The 23,406-nt window shown below is 38.8% G+C and overlaps 1 protein-coding gene across 13 annotated transcripts in view; it reads left to right on the forward strand.

Moving 5' to 3' along the window:
• The window catches only part of Rims1 (regulating synaptic membrane exocytosis 1), a 492,321-nt gene that overhangs the window by 406,808 nt on the left and 62,107 nt on the right, over positions 1-23,406 (forward strand). For 9 of the 13 annotated variants that reach the window (XM_059243920.1, XM_059243921.1, XM_059243922.1 and 6 more), the window contains one exon: positions 17,532-17,764. The exons of the other annotated variants lie outside the window; for them this stretch is intronic. In XM_059243920.1, coding sequence (XP_059099903.1) covers positions 17,532-17,764 — 233 coding nt within the window. The remainder of the gene's footprint in view (positions 1-17,531; positions 17,765-23,406) is intronic. 13 annotated transcript variants of the gene reach the window in all.

Raw genomic sequence — 23,406 nt, forward strand, 5'->3', positions numbered from 1 at the left:
TAACTCTTATTCCTCTCTCCCTAAGATTACCTTTTCATCTCCTTTAGAAAAACAGCCTCTTTAGATAAATTTTTGCCCATGATCGATGGGACGACATACTTACCTCAAGACTCTCCCGCATCGCACGAGTGATGCAGTCCGGGCGTCTCTACCCTGATCCTCTCCGGGGCCCCTTCCGTTGTCCGTCGTCCGGCAGGTCACCGTGCCTCGAGCCTCACGTTCGGGCGCCACTTGCCCGGTCCCGCAGGCCAGGTTATTTGATGAGACCCGAGGAGGCACCTCCTGAAAGATCAATGGGGGCGAGAGAGAAAGGAGACCAGGCGCGTAAAGGAAGACAGAGACATTCTGAGTTGCGTCGAGGTCTCCTTTATTGACTGGGTGTTGAGGCTTATAAACAGGGCTTCAGGCAGGGAGGGGGAACAAGGGAAGCACGGAGAGAAGGATGGAAAATTCCTAAGGGAGGGTGAGGTCGCTTTGGTCCCAGGTCCCTGCAGCTGGCTGATTAGCAGGTACTCCAGGAAGTTGTACAGCCCGAGGTTAGGCCAGGAACTTCCTGCCTTTGTAAGGTTTGATAAAGTAAGGACACCACTGTCCGGAATCGGTCCCCAACACATCTTTACTGGGGTCGAATACTTAGACAAAAGGCAGTTTAGAGAAGAAATGGTTTGTTTTGACTGACATGTCTGCAGGGGATCCAGTCCATCATGGTGGGAAAGGTATGGTGGCAGGAATGTGAGGTGAGCCTGACAGGGAACAGAGTGATGGCATTTCATCAGCACATAGGAAACAGAGAACAATAGTGAGAGAATGAAAAAGAGAAAGAGAGAGAAGGAAGGGAGGGAGAGAGGAGGGAGGGAAGAAGGAAGGAAAGAAGGAAGGAAGGGAAGGAGGGAGGGAGGGAAGGAAGGGAGGGAGGGAGGGAGGGAGGAACAATAACAGATGTAAGGCCTGGCTGTAAACCTCAAAGCCCAACTCCAGTGGCATACTTCCCCCAGCAAGGCTCCATTGTGTACAGATCCCAGAACTTCCCCAAACAATCCCACCAACTAGGGACCAAGTGTTCAAACACACAAAATGCAACAGTGACTGTTTATAAATTTATAGAAAATAACTGTAAGTAGTCATTTTATAGCTTCATAATATTAGTAGAACTGTACCTCCTCATGGGTACTTTAATTTATTTTTGTAGCAAGTTGAAGTTTTTCTTAAGCTATCCATCCTGTTGTTTGATGTTGCTTTGAGTATCCTTAACATAGCTGATCTGTGTGGGGACTAAATCAAAGAAAAATGGTTAAGAAAGTAGCACTTAAGGAAATTTTCATGTTCTGTGAAAGTGTATTTATATATTTTCATATTTGACCATTGCTGATTACATTACATTATATTTTTGGTTGTGAGCCTAGCCTTTAACGGCTAAGCCATCTCTCCAGCCCACATTACATTATATCATTATTTTAATGAGTCCCAGGCATGAACTCATTATCACAATTGAATGCTCATCAATGCTCATTTGCTGAACAAAAAAATTCTTATTTATGTAGCTACCTATTTAGAATGGTTACACTGTTACTCTTTCATTTGGACTCATTGCTAAACATCACCCTCTTTATCTATCATGTTCATAATATCAGACTCAGTCCACAATGTCTGCACTGCTATACATGTTTTTAAATTATTGTTTATTAAGTATGCTTTTCTACTAGATTTCTGTGGGGGAGTACTAGTGTGTGTGTGTGTGTGTGTGTGTGTGTGTGTGTGTGTGTGTGTGTGAACATACTAGTGTGTGCACATGCAGAGTGCAGGGACAAACCTTAAGTGCTGTTCCTTGGGAGCCACCCACATCGATTTTTGATACAAGGTTTGGCCCTGGGACCTAGGGCTCAAAGTTTTGCTAGTCTGGCTGGCCATCTAACTGCAGGGATCCTTTCTGTCTCTGGGTCCCTAGGACTGGGATCAAAAGCACACTGTATCTCATGCATCCACATGCTGGTACTAGATATTCTCACAGGACAATTGCATGCAGAAGCATTATTGCTATGATGCAGTTGTTAGTAATACTGGAAAACACATAAAAAAGGAATTGCAACCTGTTGAACTCACATGACCTGCAGAGTGAAATAGTGGGAGAGCGCCAGAAGCTCAAGCTACAAATTATTTTCCTCCATTTCACCTAAAAAGATTTTGTTACTTCATAATGTGGTAGTTAAAATGAACGTAAGGTATTATTAGTAAAAAACGTTCATACACCAGCCATCAAGCTTAAAAGTCAGTTATGACCATGCTCCCTGCATTCCTGTGACACCCACCTTACCTCATCCCCCATGTATGGGACAAAATAGATATATTCCGTGCTTTAAAGTACACTGTAACACGAATTGCTAAGTGGTCTTATTAATAAAAAAGCCCGGGAGCCAGATATTAGGGTGAAAGCTGAATGATCACAGGGATAGAATAAGCCAGCCACAAGTTCTTACCACTAGGAAATCCTCAGCCCAAGAGAGCTACTTCCTGTATACTCAGGGCTTATATACCTTTCTGTGCCCTGCCATCTTACTTCCTCTCTCCACCCAGCTATATCATTTCCTCTTTCTGCCCAGCTCTATCTCTTCTGTCTGTCTGTACAGACCTCCAGACCTCTATGGTTAGCTAGTGCTGGGATTAAAGGCATGTGCCACCACGCCTGGCTCTGTCCCAGTATGGCCTTGAACTCACAGAGATCCGGGTGAATCTCTGCCTCCCGAATGCTAAGATTAAAGGTGTGTGCTGCCACTGCCTGACCTCTGTGTTTAATATAGTGGCTGGCTTTTCCCTCTTATCCCCAGGCAAGCTTTATTTGTTAGAGCACAAATGAAATATCACCACAGTACACCCTTGTTGTAATCTATAGTAAATATGAAAGTGATTTGAGGGGAATTAGAGCCTTTAGCATATCGAGTTCTCCATTGTCCACTTCTGAATTACTTTCTGATTCTTTAGTGTCTGTCAATGAAGTCTAAAAGTGTTTTCCATCAGTTCATAAGTGTGTAGCTCCTGTTATATACAGAACATAAAGTTTTCCTTTCTAGAACTGAAGTTAGTTTTTCTGTTCTCTAATATTGTCATTTAAGTTTAGATTTTTCTCTGCTACTATCTGTATCCTTCAAAGTTATTGTTCAATGTGTTCATATTTTGTGATATTATACTTATATTTGATTTTTATCACATTTTCTTTATATTCATTAATTATTTAGAGGTAAATTAAAATTTGCAAAAGTATGAAATACAGATTACTGATAATGTTTTCTTTTCAAAAAGGGACTTATTTTATTATCTTACATTATGCATCTGTGTGCATGTCTGCCTGTGGGTATGTGCATATAAGTGCAGAGGCCATAGGCATTAGATCCCTGAGAGCTGAAGTTACAGATAGTTGTGAGGTGCCTGACAGATCAGGGTTCTTAAGCTGAACTGAGGTCTTCCACAAGAGCTATGAACCACTTCTCCAGCCTAGATTATTTATATTTTTTACTTGCATACCTTTAATCCAAGCATGAAAGAGGCAGAAGCTCTAGGAGTTCAATGACTCTCTAGTCTATCTACATCTGAGGTTCCAGGTCAGTCAGGTATGCGAAGTAAGACCCTGTTCAAAAAAGTAAGTATGGAGAGAAAGAGGGGGGGAAGAGGAAGGAAGGATAACAAAATAATACGTAATTTCTAACTTCACTTGCCTGAAAGGCATTGCTGTCCAAGTGTGTTTAGTCTGATAAAGATTCCTCAAGATTTAAGTGTGATTTATGGCCTTTGCCCAGTTTTGTGCTTTGTGAATATTACACATATACTTGAGAAGTGTATCAGGATGGTAAGGATGTAGTCACCTCTGCTTTTAATACAGGACTCTTATTACTTACATTGCTCAAAACTTCCATTGCTTTTCTGATGTCTTTCAGCTCTTTGCTTTGGTGTTCACTCAGAATGCCCCGTGGAAATCTCAACTCTTCAGCCTCTTTAAATGAGAGTCTGTCAACTTCCTTTTGATTCTGCCTAACTTTACTTTATATAAAATTATTTGATCAGCCTTGTATATAGGATTCATTAATTTTCCTGGTCATCTCACCTTTATTATTACATTTTAAATGTCTTTATCCCTAATAATACTTTTTGCTTTAAAATCAAATTTGTTCTATATGAGAACATTTACAGTATTTTTCCTGTGATTAAATGTATTAGTTTAATCTTGTGAACTTTTACTTTTTCCCTACATCTTGGATTTCCCATCATTAAGTGCTCTTTTATTTGTTTATTTTGTGGGGTTTTTCTTGGTAGGGGCAGGGCATTCATTTTGATTTCTGATAGATTTAGAATTATTTTTACTACTTTATTTTCTCCTTTTAAATTTTATTTTTTTCTGTTTCCAAGTTAGTTTTAATGAAATTATTCTTACTTCATTTTCTTTCTTGAATATTCTGCTAATCACACCATTTTTTGTGGCATTGCTGGGTAATAAAGTTTGGCTAACAATAAATTTAAAGTCAATAATTGCCAGTACATCCTCGTAGGAGGGATACATGGGACTACCCTACACATTAACTCCACTAACACCCTCCTCACTTAAGTAAGTTATGTGATGTTTTTATTGTATTGGTTCTTTTCATTAATTTGTCTCATTTTCTACTAAATACATCATATTGACCCACTTGGTTTCTGACAGCCATTGTTTTCATGCCTCTTAGATCTTCATTCTGGAAGGTTTCTTAATTAAACAGTCATTAGAAATGGGGCCTCAGAGTCCCCTTAGTCTAGGCACATGTCCTTCCTGTTGTTCTTCATGATCTTGGAGTATGTGGGAAGGAGATTCATACCATCCTGACCCTGGAACTACACCTTGCTGATCCAGAACAGCCTCTGAACACATTCCTTATTGGATGACAGGCCTACTTTTGGTTCTCTTTTGATCCTTTGGTTAAGGAGATACACTGATGTTTCTCATGAGCTCAGTTTTATGTTTCCATACATCCTACTTGCAGCTTCCTGCCATTTCTAGATGCATGAAAATGAAGTAAGTTTACATCATATCTCCTAAATAATTTATAGAAAATATGTTCATAGGTGATGTGTCACTGTTTCCATCATTTTAAAACAATTGTACACAATGGAAGTTATAAATAAGGAAAACATATACATGCTATGCATGAGAAGCATTAAATCTCTAGAGACTTTATCCTAAGAAGGAATCAACTGCTAGAGCACAGCACAGCTTGCATCTCGAAATGGAACTTGGATCCTTAGATCCTTAGTGTTTGAGAAAATAACCTCCAGGAACACTGGGTCAAGCTGAAGGTAGCTGAGGCAGGAAAACAGATGGCACAGCAGAAATGGGACAGTGAGTCATAAGAGTGATGGAAGCAGAAAGGAGATGTGCTGGAGTCCAGCTCCAGATGAGGGTAGGGTCTGAAGATGGGTGGAAGCAAGAGCGGCGATGGAGGAATCAGACACGGGATACTTCTTAGTTTCATTTTAGGAGAGATAGGCAGAGAGGAAGCATAAAGGAGTCATCCCCAGTGGGACAGGTCCTAGTAGAGGATGTAAGGAGTCGGCAGGGGAAGGAAGTGAGCCAGGCCATAGTGGTCAGTAGAATCTTGCAGCCTGACTGACTAGCAGTCAGAGTGCTTCTTTATTTATATAGAATTAGTAAGCAGGGATACGTTCATAATGTTCCCAAACATAGAGCATATCGGTTTTTTTTTTTTTTTATTTTGGACATGTGTTTCACTTCCTTTTGCTCATCTTTTAGTCATCATTAATAAACTATGGCAGAATGGAGTTATCATTTCCAATCATTTTCCCTCAGGTTTTAAAATCATTAATAAACAGAGATATCATTCTTACTCATTAACCCCATAACCCAATTTTTGAGAATCTAGAGGAATATGACAGCCTGTGCTCAGGCTGGTTGCTTTGGTTGCTTCAAGGACACTGGACCAAAAAAAATCTTCAAGCCACCCCAGGCATTTTTCCGTGTCCCAAGCAGTGTATTATTAACTCTTAGTGGTCAGCGCACCCAGGAAAACTCCTCAGGCTAAAGCTATTGAGTTACTATTCAAATTCTGGCATAATACAATGTTCACATTTATCTTTATAGAATTTTTCTATATGTCTAATCCTGGCATTCCATTGTTCCTTGCTCATAGGACATTATAGTGGCTCTGCATGAGCTAACTTTTCTCTTTTCTTAAGTTTTTTAATAAACTATGGCAGAATGGAGTTTTCATTTCCAACCATTTTCCCTCAGGTTTTAAAATCATTAATAAACAGAGATATCATTCTTTTACTATATTTTATAAAATTATTATTTTATTTTATAATTAATTTAATTTTACATATTAGCCACGATTCCCCTGTCCTCCCTCCTCCCACCCCTCAGCCTTCCCTCCCAACACATCCCCCCATTCCCACCACCTCCAAGGCAAGGTCTCCCCTAAGGATTCAGCTCAGCCTAGTAGATTCAGTTGAGGCAGGTCCAGTCCCCTCCTCCCTACACCAAAGCTGAGCAAAATGTCTCAGCATAGGCCCTAGGTTCCAAAAGGCCAGCTCATGCACTAAGGACAGGTCCTGGTCCCACTGCCTGGGGGCCTCCTAAATAGTTCAAGCTAATCAACTGTCTCACTTATTCAGAGGGCCTGGTCCAGTTCCATGGTGGCTCCTCAGCTATTGGTTCATAGTTCATGTGTTTCCACTAGTTTGGCTATTTGTCCCTGTGCTTTTTCCAATCATGGTCTCAATATTTCTTGCTCATATAATCCCTCCTCTCTTACCAATTGGACTCCTGGAGCTCCACCTGGGGCTTGGCCATGGATCTTTGCATCTGCTTCCATCAGTCACTGGATGAGAGTTGTATCATGACAGTAGGGTGCTTGGCCATCCGATCACCAGAGTAGGTCAGCTCAGGCTTTCTCTCAACCACATCATAGCTAACTTTTCTAAGACAGGGAAGTCCTGACATCTCATTATTTTATCATCTTTCCATTCCATACTTTGCTCATCAGTATGTCTCTATGTAGGGCAGAGTTGTATGCCATGTAATTGTCTGAGTGTACAGTGGAAAGAGGCTTATAATCTGAACTGTGGACAATTCCTCTAGCCCACCGAATCTTTGTTGACTTTTTTGAGTTTACTTTGTTTTGAATATCTTGTTCCTGTGTAAGTATAGGGACAGACGGTTCAAGAATGTCTCCTAGAGCCAGATGATGGTGGCACATGCCTTTAATCCCAGCACTTGAGAGGCAGAGCCAGGCAGATCTCTGTGAGTTCGAGGCCAGCCTGGTCTACAGAGTGAGTTCCAGGAAAGGCGCAAAGCTACACAGAGAAACCCTGTCTCGGGGGGGAAAAAAAAAGAATGTCTCATAGCCTCATGAAGAGACCTCTGGCTTCTTAATGTGTCACAACCTCCAAGGCATAACGAAGACTTCTAAGTAGATAAGGATATCTCCCTAAAAACAGGGGGAATAGTATGTTCAGGACTGTCCTGGGGAAGCTTAGAAGCAACATTTTGGGAGAAGGCATTAATCATTCATAAGAAAATTTCCATCAATCCAATATCCTCAAATTATACAAACATTAAATGTCCCCCAAGTATGCAGCAGTAGAGATGAGAACCAAAGGTGGCATGGCAGCCGTCATGCGGCTCAGCTCTGCTGGATCTTTGTCAAGCAGCTGTGCGGGCTTTATGACTCCTGCCATCCCATTCAGATATGGCTGTGCCAGAGATGTAATGTGGGGCATGGGGACAGAAGGAGTTACTTCCAACTGAGGGAGTAATTATGGGAACTGAGAGGATTTCAGTTCACAGAGAGGATAGCAGGCATGAGATAAATAGAGTTGTTAGTAATGGTTGAATAAGGAGCACCCTGTAATCAGAATTCCCATGACAGGACAGTGTGAGGGCAACCAGCCTTCCCCACAGACTGCTTTCTACTTAGGTGTCAATCTCTAGCACTCTTCTTGGTGCTGTCACTAACTAATAATGAGAGTGTTAGCTAATGAGCTGTTTCTGTTTGGCTTGTTTTTTTTTTCTTTATTCATTCATTCAGTCACTTATTGAATACTTGTATGCAGATGATATAGCTGAAAGTGACTATGAAGCAGACGTCCTCCTTAGCTTTACAGCTTCATATGTATTTTCTTTTCTGTTATTATTGCCATGCCCAGCTACTGTTTCTCCACTGTGTTCTTTCACTTTCTAGGATTATTCTGTATCTCTTCCAAGTAAGAAACAATTATCACCTTGTGGAATCCATGTTGTTCCATTTGGAATACAGGTTCAAATGAGTCATCAATGTCTAATTGATTACTTGAGTATCCCTTACAACTACAAATTTAAAGTTACAAATGATTGATTTTTATTGTGCCTCTCTAATTTTATAAGAAAATACTTAAAACTTAATCTGACACAAAGCTAAAAAATCACCAACATCCCTAAGCTAAAAATTAAAAGAAATCAGCTTCCAAAGTTAGACAAATTGAAATTAAAATGAGCAGAAATGTCAGGAGCAGATGTTCTAAGCAGGTATTAAATAAAATGTAGAATTCACTACAATAAATGTCATAGCTTTGAAAAATCCAACAAAAGTACCTGGCTAGTGTCTGACATTAACAAGAGTTTATCCCTGCCACACCTGGGAACAGTGCCTTACCCCTAGGAGTTACAGAAGACTTGGACTCTAGGTGAAGAAGGGCAGGTCTGCCATCTGTGAAGAGTCAGGACACCTGATGAGAGCAATTCAGTAACAACTGATGAAGAAGGAGGCCTTGAATTTGAAGGGGAGTTGGGAGGGGTATTGGGAGAGTTTGGAAGGAGGAAAGGGAAGGAAGAAATGATGTTTTAAATAAGCAAAACAAAAGGAAAGAAAGGAAGAGAGAGAAAGGAGAAAGAAAGGCTTGGCTAGAGTCTGTGCGATATATGTCTTCATTTCTTATGATCTGAAAATTTCATGGAAAATACAGCTGATCTAATAATTCTGCCCTTACTAAAAAGCCAGCAGTCCAGTGGCACAGTCAGTAGGGATGATAACACAGCTTGTGGTAGATTGCAGAAAACTATAAACAGCAAGCAAGAACAATGAAAAAAAATTTGGTAGAATTTGTAAGCAACAAAATAGTAATTTGAGGTGATCCAAACACTGGAAGAAAAGGGAAACGCAAGGTAAGTGCTGTATGAACCCCTATTTTGGTCTGAGGGTGCCTTCCATTGTGGAAGCATGGGAAATGAAACCTGAGCAGAGAGCCCCGGTTTTATGGGGCTGAACAAAGGGCTGTTCCAGTTGAGGAACTGACAGAGAAAGTGGTAGCTGGCACGGGAAGAGCTTCAGTATTTGCTGTAGATTTCCTTTGGCTAGTGAGTTAGTCACGCCGAGGGAATGTTTTCCATAAACTAAGCAAATGCAGCCACTGAAGAGCAGTAGAAGCAGAGATTCCAAGGACTGCTGGGTGAGGGGAAGACAGAAGGAACTGGGAGGTCCTCGAAAGACAAGCGGGCTGAGATAAACACCTTTGTTTTCCTATGGGAAATTTAAAGGGGGTGGAGACTGGGGAAACTCAGTCCTAACATTCTTGTCTTCAAAGCAAGAGGAGCTGAATTCAAACACCACCAGCACCTTTGTTAAAATCTGGGCATTGAAAAGGGCAGGGTGACACATGCCTTTAATCCCAGCACTCTGAGTTCCATGACAGCCTCAACTACATAGTGAGTTTCAGTTCCAGACAAGCCCGAACTAAACAGTGAGAACCAGTCTTGAAAAACAAACAAACAACAATAACAAAAAGCTGGTCACAGTGGCATGTGTTTGCAGGCTTAGCTCTCCTGAGGCTGAGGCAAGAAGATCCCAGAAGCTCTCTGGCTTGGCAGCCTAGCCTACTTGATGTGTTCTTGGCCTGTGAGAGACCCTGTCTTAAAAAGGGTCAAATCCATGTCCCCTCTCCATCGTGTGTGTGTGTGTGTGTGTGTGTGTGTGTGTGTGTGTGTAATGATTGCACGTTCATGTGTGAGTGAGCAAGTGAATGTCAAAAGACAACCTCAGGAATGTGTCTGCTCCTTACCACCTTCTTTGACACAGCGTATTTTGTGCACTGTGGTCCCACATTAATTGTGTACTGAGTCTTTTTCTTCCTATCACTATGAGGGAGGAGTAATGGAGTTTCACTCCTGTACAGTTCTTCCATTATTCTGAAAAGAGCAAAAAGTATAATTTGAAGAAGAATTCAGTAACTCAGAATGCATATTTTAATCATCAAAGTAGAAAACCCATGATCCAAGTACTAATAGTGGAACACCTGTAAAGTAGTGCAATTTTGAATTTAAGCAAAAAAGATATGGAAGAATAAATAGGGAGGGTAGATAAAACTTAATGGCCGGTAGTAGACTTTCCTCTTGCCTCCAGGTGTTTCAATAATTGCAACAGAACTAAGTACCTGGAAGTGAGGGTATAGCCCAATAGTAGAATGCTTGACTATCACATATGAGATCCTAGGTTCAATCCCCAACAAGAGAATCAGAAGGATCAGCTGGTATAATTAATAGGTCAGTTTTAGCAAAGCTTTTGCATGCAGCCAGCTTCAATATACAGAAAGCAATTGTGTCTTCATGTGCTAGCAGCAAAAACTGGGAAACAGAATTCATAATGTATCATTACATTTAATATTATGTAACATGAAATATCTATAAACAAATAAGATTTAGGAACAACTTAATAAATAGAGTGAAAGACTACACTCCTAAAGGCTGCTTATAGCTCTGTGTTACCAACCAATATGTAGACATGTGTGAGGGTGAGATTCATTGCATATTAAAAGACCATTGTGTCTGAAGATTTGGTCTATTTGAAAGGCTTGCATCTAAGCTGATCTGAGTACACCCCTCAGATATTATTCTGAACTGACTTTCAGGAGGCACTCTGATATATTTGGCTTATGAACCATCAGTCCACATGTTATATCTTCTGGAATTTATCAGCCAGATGCCTGGGTGTGACATCCTAATACTGATCAGCAGGTTCCTGTTCCTATCTCCAGTATATGATTAGAGATGCATATGGCATTATAAACTTAACGTAGGACTGAAACAATTTCTCTTAGTGAGTTTTAACAACATTGCAAACAGTATTGCGAATATATGCACATTGCAGCCTTACCTGTTTATTATGCATAAAATACTGCTGTCTGTATTTTACCATGAAGTCACAATGACCCTCTGTCTTTCTTTGATCCTTATTTCTGTAATCCACAGGAGAGATGCAAGGCAAGTTTCATGTGTAAGTGTTGCTTCTACAGATTAGGAACCTGTTATTCATTCTTTTCATTCTTACAGAATTAATTTAGTTTTTTCCTATATATTCTATATCATTTTATTCTAAATATGCTGCAAACTTAAGAATAGAACTATTTTTCATAGGTCTGTGTGCTCTAAAGCATCACAGCTTCTGAGAGGAGATCTCGGTTCCTATCTTTTTATCTGTCACAAGCGTTTGCACCGGCCTTCTTACACTGGAAGAATGCAACAAAAATCTGTCATATAAAGGTGGAATTAGATTGTCTTAAATGGCCCATTAGTCTTTTTATCTCTAGGAAACAAAATGTCTTTTCACTTACGTTATGGACAGTGAGTTTGGGATGATTCACGTTTACTTTTATCTGTCTTTTAAAAATTTTTGGAGTTGTTCTCTCAGTTATACATTATCATTTTTATTTCTTCTATAAATTTAATGATCCATAAACTATGAATGGTATCTTAGAGTTTAATTAATAGCATTATTTTTCCTAAAAATTACACAAAATCATCCTGTTAATACTAATGATTTAATTGATTAAATGTTTGTTCAGATTTTCTACTAGCCTTGTCATTTTGTAGTTATTTACAGCATGCCAAATCTCCTACATATGCACACATACATACATATATTTGTGCATACATTATCTTACAATAGGAGTAATGCATTATCACATCAAGCTTCACTTCATGAAGTCCTCAAGGCTCTGCTAAGTTCCAAGTTGGCCTTGTTACTTCCTATGGTTCAAATATCCATCAGCCACAGGAGAAACAGGCCAGTTCCATGTGATGGCTTTCTCATTGTTTGTTCTACATATGCTTACCAATTTATGTATTAGACTGTCAAAGGCATTTTTTCCACACTGAAAGCTCAAATTAAATATGTCATTGTCCATTTTCCATAATATTGAAACATTATTTGAATACATATTAATTTATTTAAAAAATAAAGCTGCTGTATAATTACTTAGAAAAGAATTCCAGAGAAAATTAACTTATATATTATTAAAATAACATTTTGTACTTGTATTATATGCCCACTGACAAAAATCTAGGCAAGATATAAGGCTATTTATTTTTAAATTGAGATATTATAAAATTCATTCTTAAACTATACATCAGTATTTTTAGTGCATTCACAAGGTTAGACAAGGAATACTCACATCTGATTGTGTAAATTCCATCATCTCCCAAATAAATTCATAACACAAACAGTTTACCAAATCTCCCTCCTCTATGTAAAACCATTGATCTGAAGATTTTTTTTTAAATGCGTTTCACTCTTAGACATACTACTGAGATAAATTTTTGCGATGCATGGGCATTTTCCCTAGTTTCTTCCATATAGAATGTTTCTGACTTTGTATTTTAACATCCGTTAGTAGTCCATTCTATTTTGTAGTTGATAATACACCATTGTGGTGTACACTTCATTTTATTTTCCCATCAGAGGGTGGTCATTTAGGTTGCTTCCACTTGAATGTTTTGAATAATGATGCTTTCAATACTCATGTATGGCTTTGTGTGAATATATGTTCTCATTTATCTTGAGGGAATTTCTGAGAATGAAATTGCTGGGCAGTATGATAACTTTGTTTAACTTTTAAGTGGAAATTTTAATTCATATGAAACTCCAAATATAACTAATGACAAAGTGTTTCCAAAACACTACCATCGTTTAACATTTCCACTAGCAATGTTGTGTTAAAAGTTTCTCCAGATTCTCATCAGTACTTACTGATGCCTGTTTTCTCTTGTAACTATCCTCTTGATGTGACATGAAATCTAGGCATAGTTTCATAAACCTCTTTAGTTAAAAATCATCAAGCTATTTTGACATCTACACTTTGCAGGTTTCAATCCTTGTATTGAAATTCTTCTAAGCCAACAGTTTCTCAAGAATGGATTTTACTTTAAAAATATTCAAGTCATTTGAAGTTATGTCTATTTCCCCTATGCAGACTCTTCAGTTCTTTATGCTGGAATTAGAGAGATAGATATTAACTTACACAGATCACAAAACAACCTCTGTTAAATGTAGGGCACCTTGCTATCTAATGTGCATCTGCTTGAATAGTATCCCAAAACACACATATTGTACAACGATTTTACCAACAATGAAGATTGTTTCTCATCGGTAAACAGCATTGGCTCATTGGTGAAGAGCACTGGCTGTTCTTCCAGAGAACCCTGGTTCAATTTCCAGCACCCACGTGACAGCTTACAACCACCTGTAACTTCAGCTCCAGGGGATCCAATGCCCTCTTGGCCTCTGAAGGCACTAGGCATAAAAATGCATAACATCTTACAGGCAAAACGCTCATACACAAAAGGTGATTTTTCATGAAAATAATAACAAGTTTCATTTTGTCATATATATCTGTTCTACCAAAACCCAACGTCATGCTTCATAGGACTGTTCTCTATTCAGTGTGTACAAGATGGTTTGTTTTTTTGTTTGTTTGTTTGTTTTTTTGTTTTTTTTTTTAACGACATGAATTTTTGCTAGTATGCAAACAAGCAGACCAACCAGGAAGCTAACAAGCCAGATTTTCCATCATCTACCAACCAACCATCAATGTGTCCTTGCTGTCTGGTATCCAAAAGTCTTCGTCTACAGATATATCCACTGTTGTCACCACAAATTGAAATGTTACTAGCAGTCACTAACAAAGCATAATTAGAGCTCCCCTCACCAAGAACTGGAAATTAAAACAAAATTAATCCAAAAGCACAGACTGAAAATCAGAGTTAGTTAAAGGAGAACAGAAGATGCTCTATCCCCGCACCAGATGGCAAGACTGAGGGAAGATAAGGCTAGGGTGAGCAAGCTCATCGTATGCCCTTCATGGACATCACTGCTGATTTAGCCTGAGTATTACATTTAGACATCTTTGATGGGAGTTCCACACTTTTAAAACAAATTTTCAAGGTGGGGACTTCAGATAAGAAAGAGCAGATGAAAATGATAATGCTTTCATTAGCTTGTTAAAGAGGAAAACAACGGAACAGCGGCAAGCATGAGGATGATCTCAGAAGCTTGTGTAATTATACACACAGGCACATGGGCTTGCTCATGCGCTCATGTGCTCATGTGCATACAGTCATTGCAGAAAATAAAAGGCTGGAACGAGAGAACAATTGCAGATATGACTTCAAATCTGGATAATGTGTGCTAGGTCGAGAAAAGCCTGGTTTTCTGCCTTAGAGTGGTGACTTTGGTAGCCAGTGTTGGCAACGCGATAAGAACAAGCCTAGCACAAGTCAGTAAAGATGACAAGAGGTGAGGGAGATGTATAGAGCCTGGAAGAGAAATTTTAAAAACTAGTTGGAATGAAATGAAGTTCACAGAAAGGTGTAGCTTTTATTTGACTACAAAGGCAGGTTATATCACAGGGTATTTGAATGTTTATGGATCACATTTTCACTTCTTGCTTGGAAATGAAGTCAGTCATCAGTGGAAAGGTATACAGTGTGTGCAAAGTATAAGATCAGACCTTAGTTTTATCAGTACAAAATATAAACCATGGGACTAGCATGCAGTAAGACTCTAAACAGCTTTGCACAGCAACAGTCTTTCATATTTTTCTTAAAGGATACAAGCATACATTAAAGGAGGATTAGCTTTTTATTGAAAATAGATTTTTTTCATACAGTGTCTTCTGATTATGGTTTCCCCTTGCCCAACTACTCCCAGATCCTCTCCACTTGTCCATCCATCAAAATCCGAACCCTTTCCTTCTCCTATTAGAATATTAAAGGTATCTAAAGTGTTATAATAAAATAAAATAAAACAAAGAAGAGTAGTACAAAACAAACAGAAGAAAAAGAGCCAAAGAAAAAGCACAAGAAGCTCGTGTAGATGCGAGCACACACACACACACACACACACACACACACACACACACACGTGCACACACAGAAGTCCTATAAAAACACATCAAAAACCACAGTATATACACAAAGGACATGTAAGGGAAAAGAAAAGCCCTGATAAATCATTATGAGACAGTCTACAAAAATGCCATTGAGTACATTTTGTGTTGGCCATCTACTGCTAGGCGTGGAGACTGCCCTTACGAGTGATTTGTGTACCTAATAAGGCTCTTTTGGAGTGGTTTCCAATAAAAGAAAGCTTCTGGGCTAGGGACAGGGATGGAGGACTGTGTCCCTCCCCCTACCTCTTAGCACTGGGACCCATCTGGCCCAGTCCTGTGGATCTCCTGTGCATGTTGTCACGGTCTCTGTGAGTTCATGTGTGTGTCAGTCCTTCTGTGTTTAGAAGGCCTGGTTTACCCTATACCCTCTTTCCTCCTCCCCTTCCACATGGTTCCCTGAGACCCAAGAGAAGTGACTGGAGAGAGACAACCCAGTTTTCTCAATTGAAAATAGGTTTTCAATTAAATGAGCTCAGTCAATTAAATTAACATGTATCTGTTTTTCTCATTATTATGTCCATAAAATGGAATTCTATTACTGCTCTCAATTTTCATTAAAGAAATTAATTCATCACTTCTCAGCCTTTTGTCTGAGATCAAGTGGTCCGAGGTCTGAGTGTTCCAAGGTCTCTGACTCTTTGTCCATTGTCCATTTGCAGGTCTTAGTATTTGTTCTCATCCACTGCACGAAAAAGTTTCTCTGATAAATGCTGAGCAGGACACTGATCTGAGTAAGGCAGAGTGTCTCTAGGAGTCATTTTATTTCTATGTTCCTGTAGCAAACAATAGCATCTGACTTTCCCCTAGGTCTCTGTCTATAATAGTCTCAGGTTCTTGGCCACCTGAGCAGGTTGGGGAAGGAATTCCATCTCATGGAGTGGGCTTTAAATCGGATCGGATGTTGGTTGGTTACTCCCACAAGCTTGTTGCCACTACTGCACCGACGCATCTTGCAGGCAGGTCACCATTGTAGACCAAAAGGTTCATAGCTGGGTTTTACCCTCCCCCTCTGGTAAAGTGCAGAGTTGCCTCCAGGAGCACGAACACTAGCCAATAGGGTGAAGGCTCTAGGTGTGTACCAGCTTGACTTCTCCATGTTCAGTGAGTCTTACAGTTGTTGTCTTTGGCAATAAGGGCTTACTATCACTTTGTGGAGAGCAACAGAAGCAGAATGAATGAAGTTAAGAAATGGGGCAGGGTGGCATAGAAAGTGTATCTCTGCTAAAGCCCTGATCTTGTATTCATGAATCTGACTGATTATGGTGATAGGTCAGTAGAACTGAGAAAGCCTGACTGCTCTCATTGAATGTTAGAGGTGTTCCAAGACTTCTAGAGAGCCATAGACATCTTTATACAAAAATTACTGCAAGCATTTAAGCAAATACTTTGGATTTCAAGGAGAAATAATCTCAGTTTTGTTGTTTTTTTTTTTAACAGACTGGCTTACCATAACTTCTTAATGCAGTTCTCTTGAATAGTAACACTTGCTGCCCCAATTTCTGTCATCTCATAAACATCTGTCAGCATTGCAAAATATTGCACTGCTATAATCAAATATTCATGAAAAAGTTCTGAACCCTCCCAACTCATTCTACATATATTTTCACAGTGGGCATATGCTAAGAGTTATTTAACTTTAAACTTCCCCATGACCTAAGGGAATGATGCTCTGAGTATCACAATCCTGCTGTTGGTAAAACAACATTTTGAACTTGAGGTCAAGGAGCAATGAAATAATATTTTTCTAATGAAAAGTCAGGAGCTATGATAGAAATTAAGCTATAATATAAATTAAGTTGAGAGCTATAATAGAATTTCATTTGTGGATATAGTAAGAAGAAAACAGATACATGTTCATTCCTTACTATAATAATAATATATAATACCTGCTATACCTTACTATAAAAAGAAAAATAATCCAAAGAGAGAGACTTGAAAACCATTGGATGGAGTGTGTTTTAACAAAGACAAAAACAAAAACTAGTGAGTGAATAAGAAGGTGGCTCAGCTGATAAAGTGGCTGACATACAAACATGAGGGACTGAGGTTGGTTCTCACCTGGTGCACACACTGGTCCTCCCTCTTGCCCTCACACATGCACATAAAATGAATCTGTTTTTAGAAAGAAAAAAGATGTGATCTGAAAACATATATATTAGGGCTACTACTCAGCTGGCTCTTTCACCTAAAAAAGAAAGAAGGGTCTGGATTATTTCAAAAGTAAATTAGTTTTATAGTTTCAGTTATGCTGACCTGTAATTTATGGATGCATATATGTTTTTACTTTGTAAATATAGTTCATTTACCCCCAAAATGCAAGGCAGACGGATGACTTCAGGAAGAGCCATCATCAAGAGCACCAGTGTAAGTGGAGAGATGTACACACTGGAGCATAATGATGGCAGTCAGTCAGACACGGCTGTGGGGACCGTTGGAGCAGGCGGAAAGAAGCGCAGATCCAGCCTGAGTGCCAAAGTGGTCGCCATCGTATCGCGAAGAAGTAGAAGCACATCGCAGCTCAGCCAGACAGGTGAGTACAGTGCTCTCCACCACGTACATGTGGGTTGTGCTGGAGATGCCCGGCTGTGGTCTTCATGCCAGGATGTGAGATGGGATTGTGTGTGTATTCAGTTTCTCTTTTCTGTGTCTGAAAATCTGCTAAATGTGTGGTCTTTATTTTTTTCTTCTGCTCAGCTCACCGGAGAAGGTATTGTTTGTTAGCCTGTAAAGTGATCAAATAACTTTCCTTTAAGTTAAAATAATAATAATAATAATAGTAAAAGCCATGTTTACAAATATGCAAGGAAATGCAAAGAAGTATTTGACATCTAAATTGGTTTCTACACAAGAAAAGCAACACAATTCTTTGTTTCAAAAAACGTTCCTTAATGCACTTGCGTGCCTTTGAGGCTATGGATGCCTGTACTTTTTGTGGAAAAGGTCAGTTGTGCAACTTGAAGTATAGTCTTCAAGGTTCTGTGTGGATGCAATTGAGCTCTGTTTGTTACAGTTTCAATGCAAGTGGAAACCCAGAGGCAATTTTTACTTTAGAAAAATGGGTCAGTGGATTCATGCAAAGGATGTTTTAATATAAATGTGTGTTTCAAGCATTTTCTATGGCTTAAAATCTTAAAAGAGTTGTATCCTGAGGGTGTGCTTGTATGTGCACACATCTAAACAAGGGGACTTTTTCATTTCAAAATACAATAAAGCGTTGCTTAAAATTTCATATTTGATTTTTGTATACTACATAAACCATCACTGTGCTAAATATTAAGTCAAAGCAAAGGTAAGAGAAATTGTGAAACAATTTAACCTGCCAGCCTGTTTCTCCTCCTGTAATTATAACTGTTGCCCCCGTTTTTCCTCAATAACAATATCCTGTGGTCACAACATCTACTTACATAGGAAGGCTTTCACGAAATCTTAAAGCTCACTTAACACTCTAGAATATCTATATTAAACAACATTCTATTGGATTATGTAGACAAATAAATTGGAAGACTTCTGAACTTGTGCATGCAATCTATGGGAGCAGAAGTATGTCTGAAACTGCAGAGAACAGAAAGAGCCCAGACTGTTTAGCATCCTGGTGAACTAAGTTGCTCTTCTCTGTGTTGTTAAGGATGACCGTTTGTCTTCCTTGGTGTTGGGTTTCTTGAGAGTCGAGCAGGCAGTAGTTCCTTGTTTATGGTGGTGCTCCCTCCTGACTGGCTTTTGTGTACTTATGCCGCACCCTGTGAAGTGTAGAGAAAGACTTTGGCTTTGATCGTCAGACTTTAACTGGGGGTGAGGGGGTCAGCTAGTAAAGGTACTTGCAGCCAAAGTCTGATGACTTGAGTTCACTCCCTAGTATGCACATGATAGATGGATAGGAAACTCTATGGGTTGCTCTCTGACCTCCACTTGCATGCCCTGGCATGTGTGCACCTATGTGCATGTGCACGAAAAACACAGGAACACAGACAAAATAAGTAATATTTTTGAGGCAGGGTCACTGTACATAGTCCTGGCTGTCCTGGAACTTTAAAAAAAATAATTTTTTAAAGAAAAAATGTTATCACTTGGATAAAGTGGAAATGTTCTTTAATGCCATGTAAAGAAGACTGTATTTATTGCCTATGTGAATTGCTACAGATTGGGAACATTCCTTTTGTGTGTGTGTGTGTGTGTGTGTGTGTGTGTCTGTCTGTCTGTCTGTCTGTCTGTCTCCCTCTCTTTCATTTCTGTGTGTGTGTCTCTCTTTCATTTTTTTTGTGTGAGTATGTGTATGCCTATGTGTGTGTGTGTGTGTGTGTGTATGTGTGTGTATTTGCCCTGGCCATCTCGCTCCTAATCCCTACCCATCTTTCTCTCTATGACTTCCTCCCTCCTCCCTCTAGCTAACTCTTTTACGGGTGAAAATTATTTTCTTAAATTTACATAGAACCTATTAAGGTGCATCTCCATAGTTAATATGTTTCAATAACTTATAGAAACATTTCCCTTTGCTTTACTGGTTTAAATTTGATTCCAACTGCGGTCATGTATTGGCTTCCACATATTATCTACCTTCCAAGAGACATTCATTATTGATAACTTCTATGTAGTACACTGCCTTAAGAGATTTGGTTGCAATAAATTGGCACAAAAAGCATATTGGATTATGAAGACAAAATGGCAAACATCTCTGCCTCACTGCCTCCCTTACTGCCCCATTTGCCCCTATCACCAACAGGCCACTGGACTGGGCATCCTCCTACGGGATTTCCAGGTGTAAAATTTTATGATTTTCTTAGAGTATTACTTGAATTAATAAATACGTCAACTCTTTAATTGCTCTAATAGTGTGCCCTTAAGTCTCATCTTGATTTTACTAAAGCACACGGTACATGTTGGGAACACTCTGCTCTCACTCCTCTGACCTCGGACAGAAGCCCATTTTCCTCCTTCTCCCATCCTGTGCTCATGGTTTCTTCTCCCTCAGTAATGACATTTTGTCACTCCTGTGGAATTCACCGAAATTGTAAGCAATTGCTTTATTTACAGTACCATGTTCCGCCATCACCATTTGATTTATACTTCTGGGTTCCTTCTTGCCCAACCATTACTGCTTCGTTTTAATTTCCCTTTCGTACAAGCTGGGATTTCCTCATCTCTCGATTTTTTAGCCTACTCTTTAAGGAATATGGCAGCTTTTGTAATAAAAATTTTGTAATTAAATCTTATAGAACACTTTTGTCTTTTTAAAGTTTCTTCTAAACACTTCTTCAGGACGACCATTCCTCCGTCCTTACGCATTCATATGTCTCAAGTCTAGTGTTACTGATTTGAATTTCTTTGCTGTAAAACAAAACCATTAATATTTGACTAGAGGTGGATTTCAGAGAGACTTCAGGTAAAGGAATAGTTAGAAAAGATTTTTGTAACGGTGTGAATTGATTGATGGTGGAAAGAAGACAATGCATATTACTAATACATTAAAACAACCTAGAACTTGTCTAATTGTGTTTACTGTAGAAATAAAACTTGGGTTTAGGACTTCTTGCAGTGAGCCTGGATTACAGATGTTCAAGTCTGTATTGTCACAGATGACAGACAGTTTGAAAAATGTGAAGCACTCAGAAATGGACCTTAGCCCCATCTGGAATGATTGATTTCAAGTGTATCAGTTACTGGTTTTGTTTCTATAGCAACAAGTATGCACATAAGAGTATTTTAGATCTTTGTTAAAAATCAAGTAAAATTACTTTTAAAATATCAAAGATCACAGAAAATGTATATAAATACACAATTCATTGATAAGTTGTACATACATTAAATTGCAATTTACATTTCATGATTTAACAGATATTTGTATAAATTAATTTGTGTTAATATAAATAATATTAATTCTTTATATAATTTACAATGTATGAACTTTAATTATATAAGTACTTATTCTGATAGAACATTTTAATTTTTAATAATACAAATTTTTTTGTTTTGTTTTTGATTTTTTTAACTCTTTTTTTTATTTTATAATTTAATTTAATTTTACATATCAGCCACGGATTCCCCTGTCCTCCCTCCTCCCGCCTCTCCCACTGCCTTCCCCCCAGCCCACCCCCCATTCCCATCTCCTTCAGGGCAAGGACTCCCCTGGGGATTCAGCTCAGCCTGGTAGATTCAGTCAAGGCAGATCCAGTCCTCTCCTCCCTTCAACCAGGCTGAGCAAAGTGTCCCAAATTTTAAAATCACTCCTACAATATCATCCAATATTAAAGTCAAAAAACTTTTAAGAATATAATATTTTTATTAAAAGAATAGAATAATATAAACAAGGAGGATTCCAAATAGTGAATTTAGGAGCCAGTAATGCCTAATGCCTTCAGCTAATCACATACAGCTAAAAACCAATTTTCATGGAATTTAAGAAAAAAAAATTAATATAATCATAATAAAGCCCTTGGTCAAACATTATCTAAATCTGAGTGAAATGTGTAAATAAATGAAAGAAAGTAATTTTTTATCTTTAAAAGTGCCAGGACAAGAAATATTTTGTAATTGAATATAATTCACATAAATTTAGGGCCTGGTATAGAATGGAGAGGGATTTAAGCTTATGTTGGCTTGGCAATTCAACTTATGTGATTTAAGAATTTGTGTCCTCACTTTCAAGGCAACAGTTACTCCACCTGGAGTGACTCTTTTTTCATTCGTACATGAAAGCATTACTATGGACAGTCCACAAATCTGTGAAGATTCATACATACACTGTTGAAATTATGTTAATGAGTCTCAAGAGAACACCAATTGTTAGGGACAGGGGAGACCCAGTTGTTCTCTATAGAAGCATGAGGACCTTGTGGAAAGCCATGCATGATCATGAGGACTTATACTCCCAGCATAGAGACAGAGGGCAGATTGCAGGTCAGCCTAGCCCAGGTCACATGGGAGTGTGGAAAAAAATAATGTCTGTAGGACCTAAAACCATAAAAACATTTTATTTAATTCTAATAAGATGTTTCTTTTCAAGACTAAAAACAACATTAGATTGTGGGTCAAATAAGAATGATGATGCATTAAATGTATGATTTCTGAGCAGGGTATTTAGCATTCTGTGGTATTATGTCAGACACAGTAGGTATTAAATAAGACATTCAAGGAACATTATATAGACTGGACAGGTTATATTTAAGAATGCATATATATATATGTGTGTGTGTGTGTGTGTGTGTGTATACATACGTGTGTTTGTGTGTGTGTATACATACGTGTGTTTGTGTGTGTGTGTGTAAAACAATTAATGAAAAAAGAGACCATGAATTTAAAAAAAAAGAAAGGAGAGCTGTATAGAAGATTTTAGAGGGAAGAAAGGGGAGAAGGAAATATATAATAATTTTATAATCTTAAAAAAGAATAATATAAAAGGGAAAATGAGAAAGTAGTAAAAGCACCGACAAGAATCCTGCTCAGAAGGAAGTCATTCAGATGACACACACATGAATTGGGTGTGTGAGTGAGAAAGAACTCAGTGGTGCCAACCATAACGTCCAGCTTTATGCCTGTGTGCTGTCACAGGGAATGAGAAGGCGCACCGGCAAGGCTCTGTGTCTCCCAGGCTGACAGCACACAGAGTGGATAAATGGTTGTTCCAACACTCAGTAAAACCACCACCTGTTTTTCTGTTCATTGCCGAGAGATCTTCCTTAAGTTGCCCTTTGTCTGCATTCTAAGAGGATTCTGTTCTTTGTGAAGGGGTGGTGGAAATATTGCAGGGCTTGGTCATTATGCTACCATTTCAACACAACCAGGAGTCAATGCCAAGGTGCAAATGGAAGTGTACTAAAGACCATCTCTGTGCTTCTCTAATGATAGTTTTCAATGTTTCACTTCAACAGAATTTCCTTTTTTCCCCCATGTCAAGATCCTTTCTTCATGACTCTGCTCAAGACTTTCTAACTGTCCTTGACCACCATCATCTTAATACTCACAAGTGTCTCCTTGCTGAAAACCCAGCATCTGGGAGCCAATTTTTGTGAGCAAAATAAAACACATATATATGAGAAGAAAAAAGTTTTAAACGCACATAGGCAGAAAATTTTTAGTGACTTGAAAATGTCCCACACTCATTCCTAAGTAGAAGAATATGATCCTAGACAAACCTTATGGTCACATATTTCCCCCATTTTATACTACAAAAAGACCCTT

Source organism: Peromyscus eremicus, chromosome 16_21, assembly GCF_949786415.1.
Source record: "Peromyscus eremicus chromosome 16_21, PerEre_H2_v1, whole genome shotgun sequence".
NCBI classification, from domain to species: domain Eukaryota; kingdom Metazoa; phylum Chordata; class Mammalia; order Rodentia; family Cricetidae; genus Peromyscus; species Peromyscus eremicus.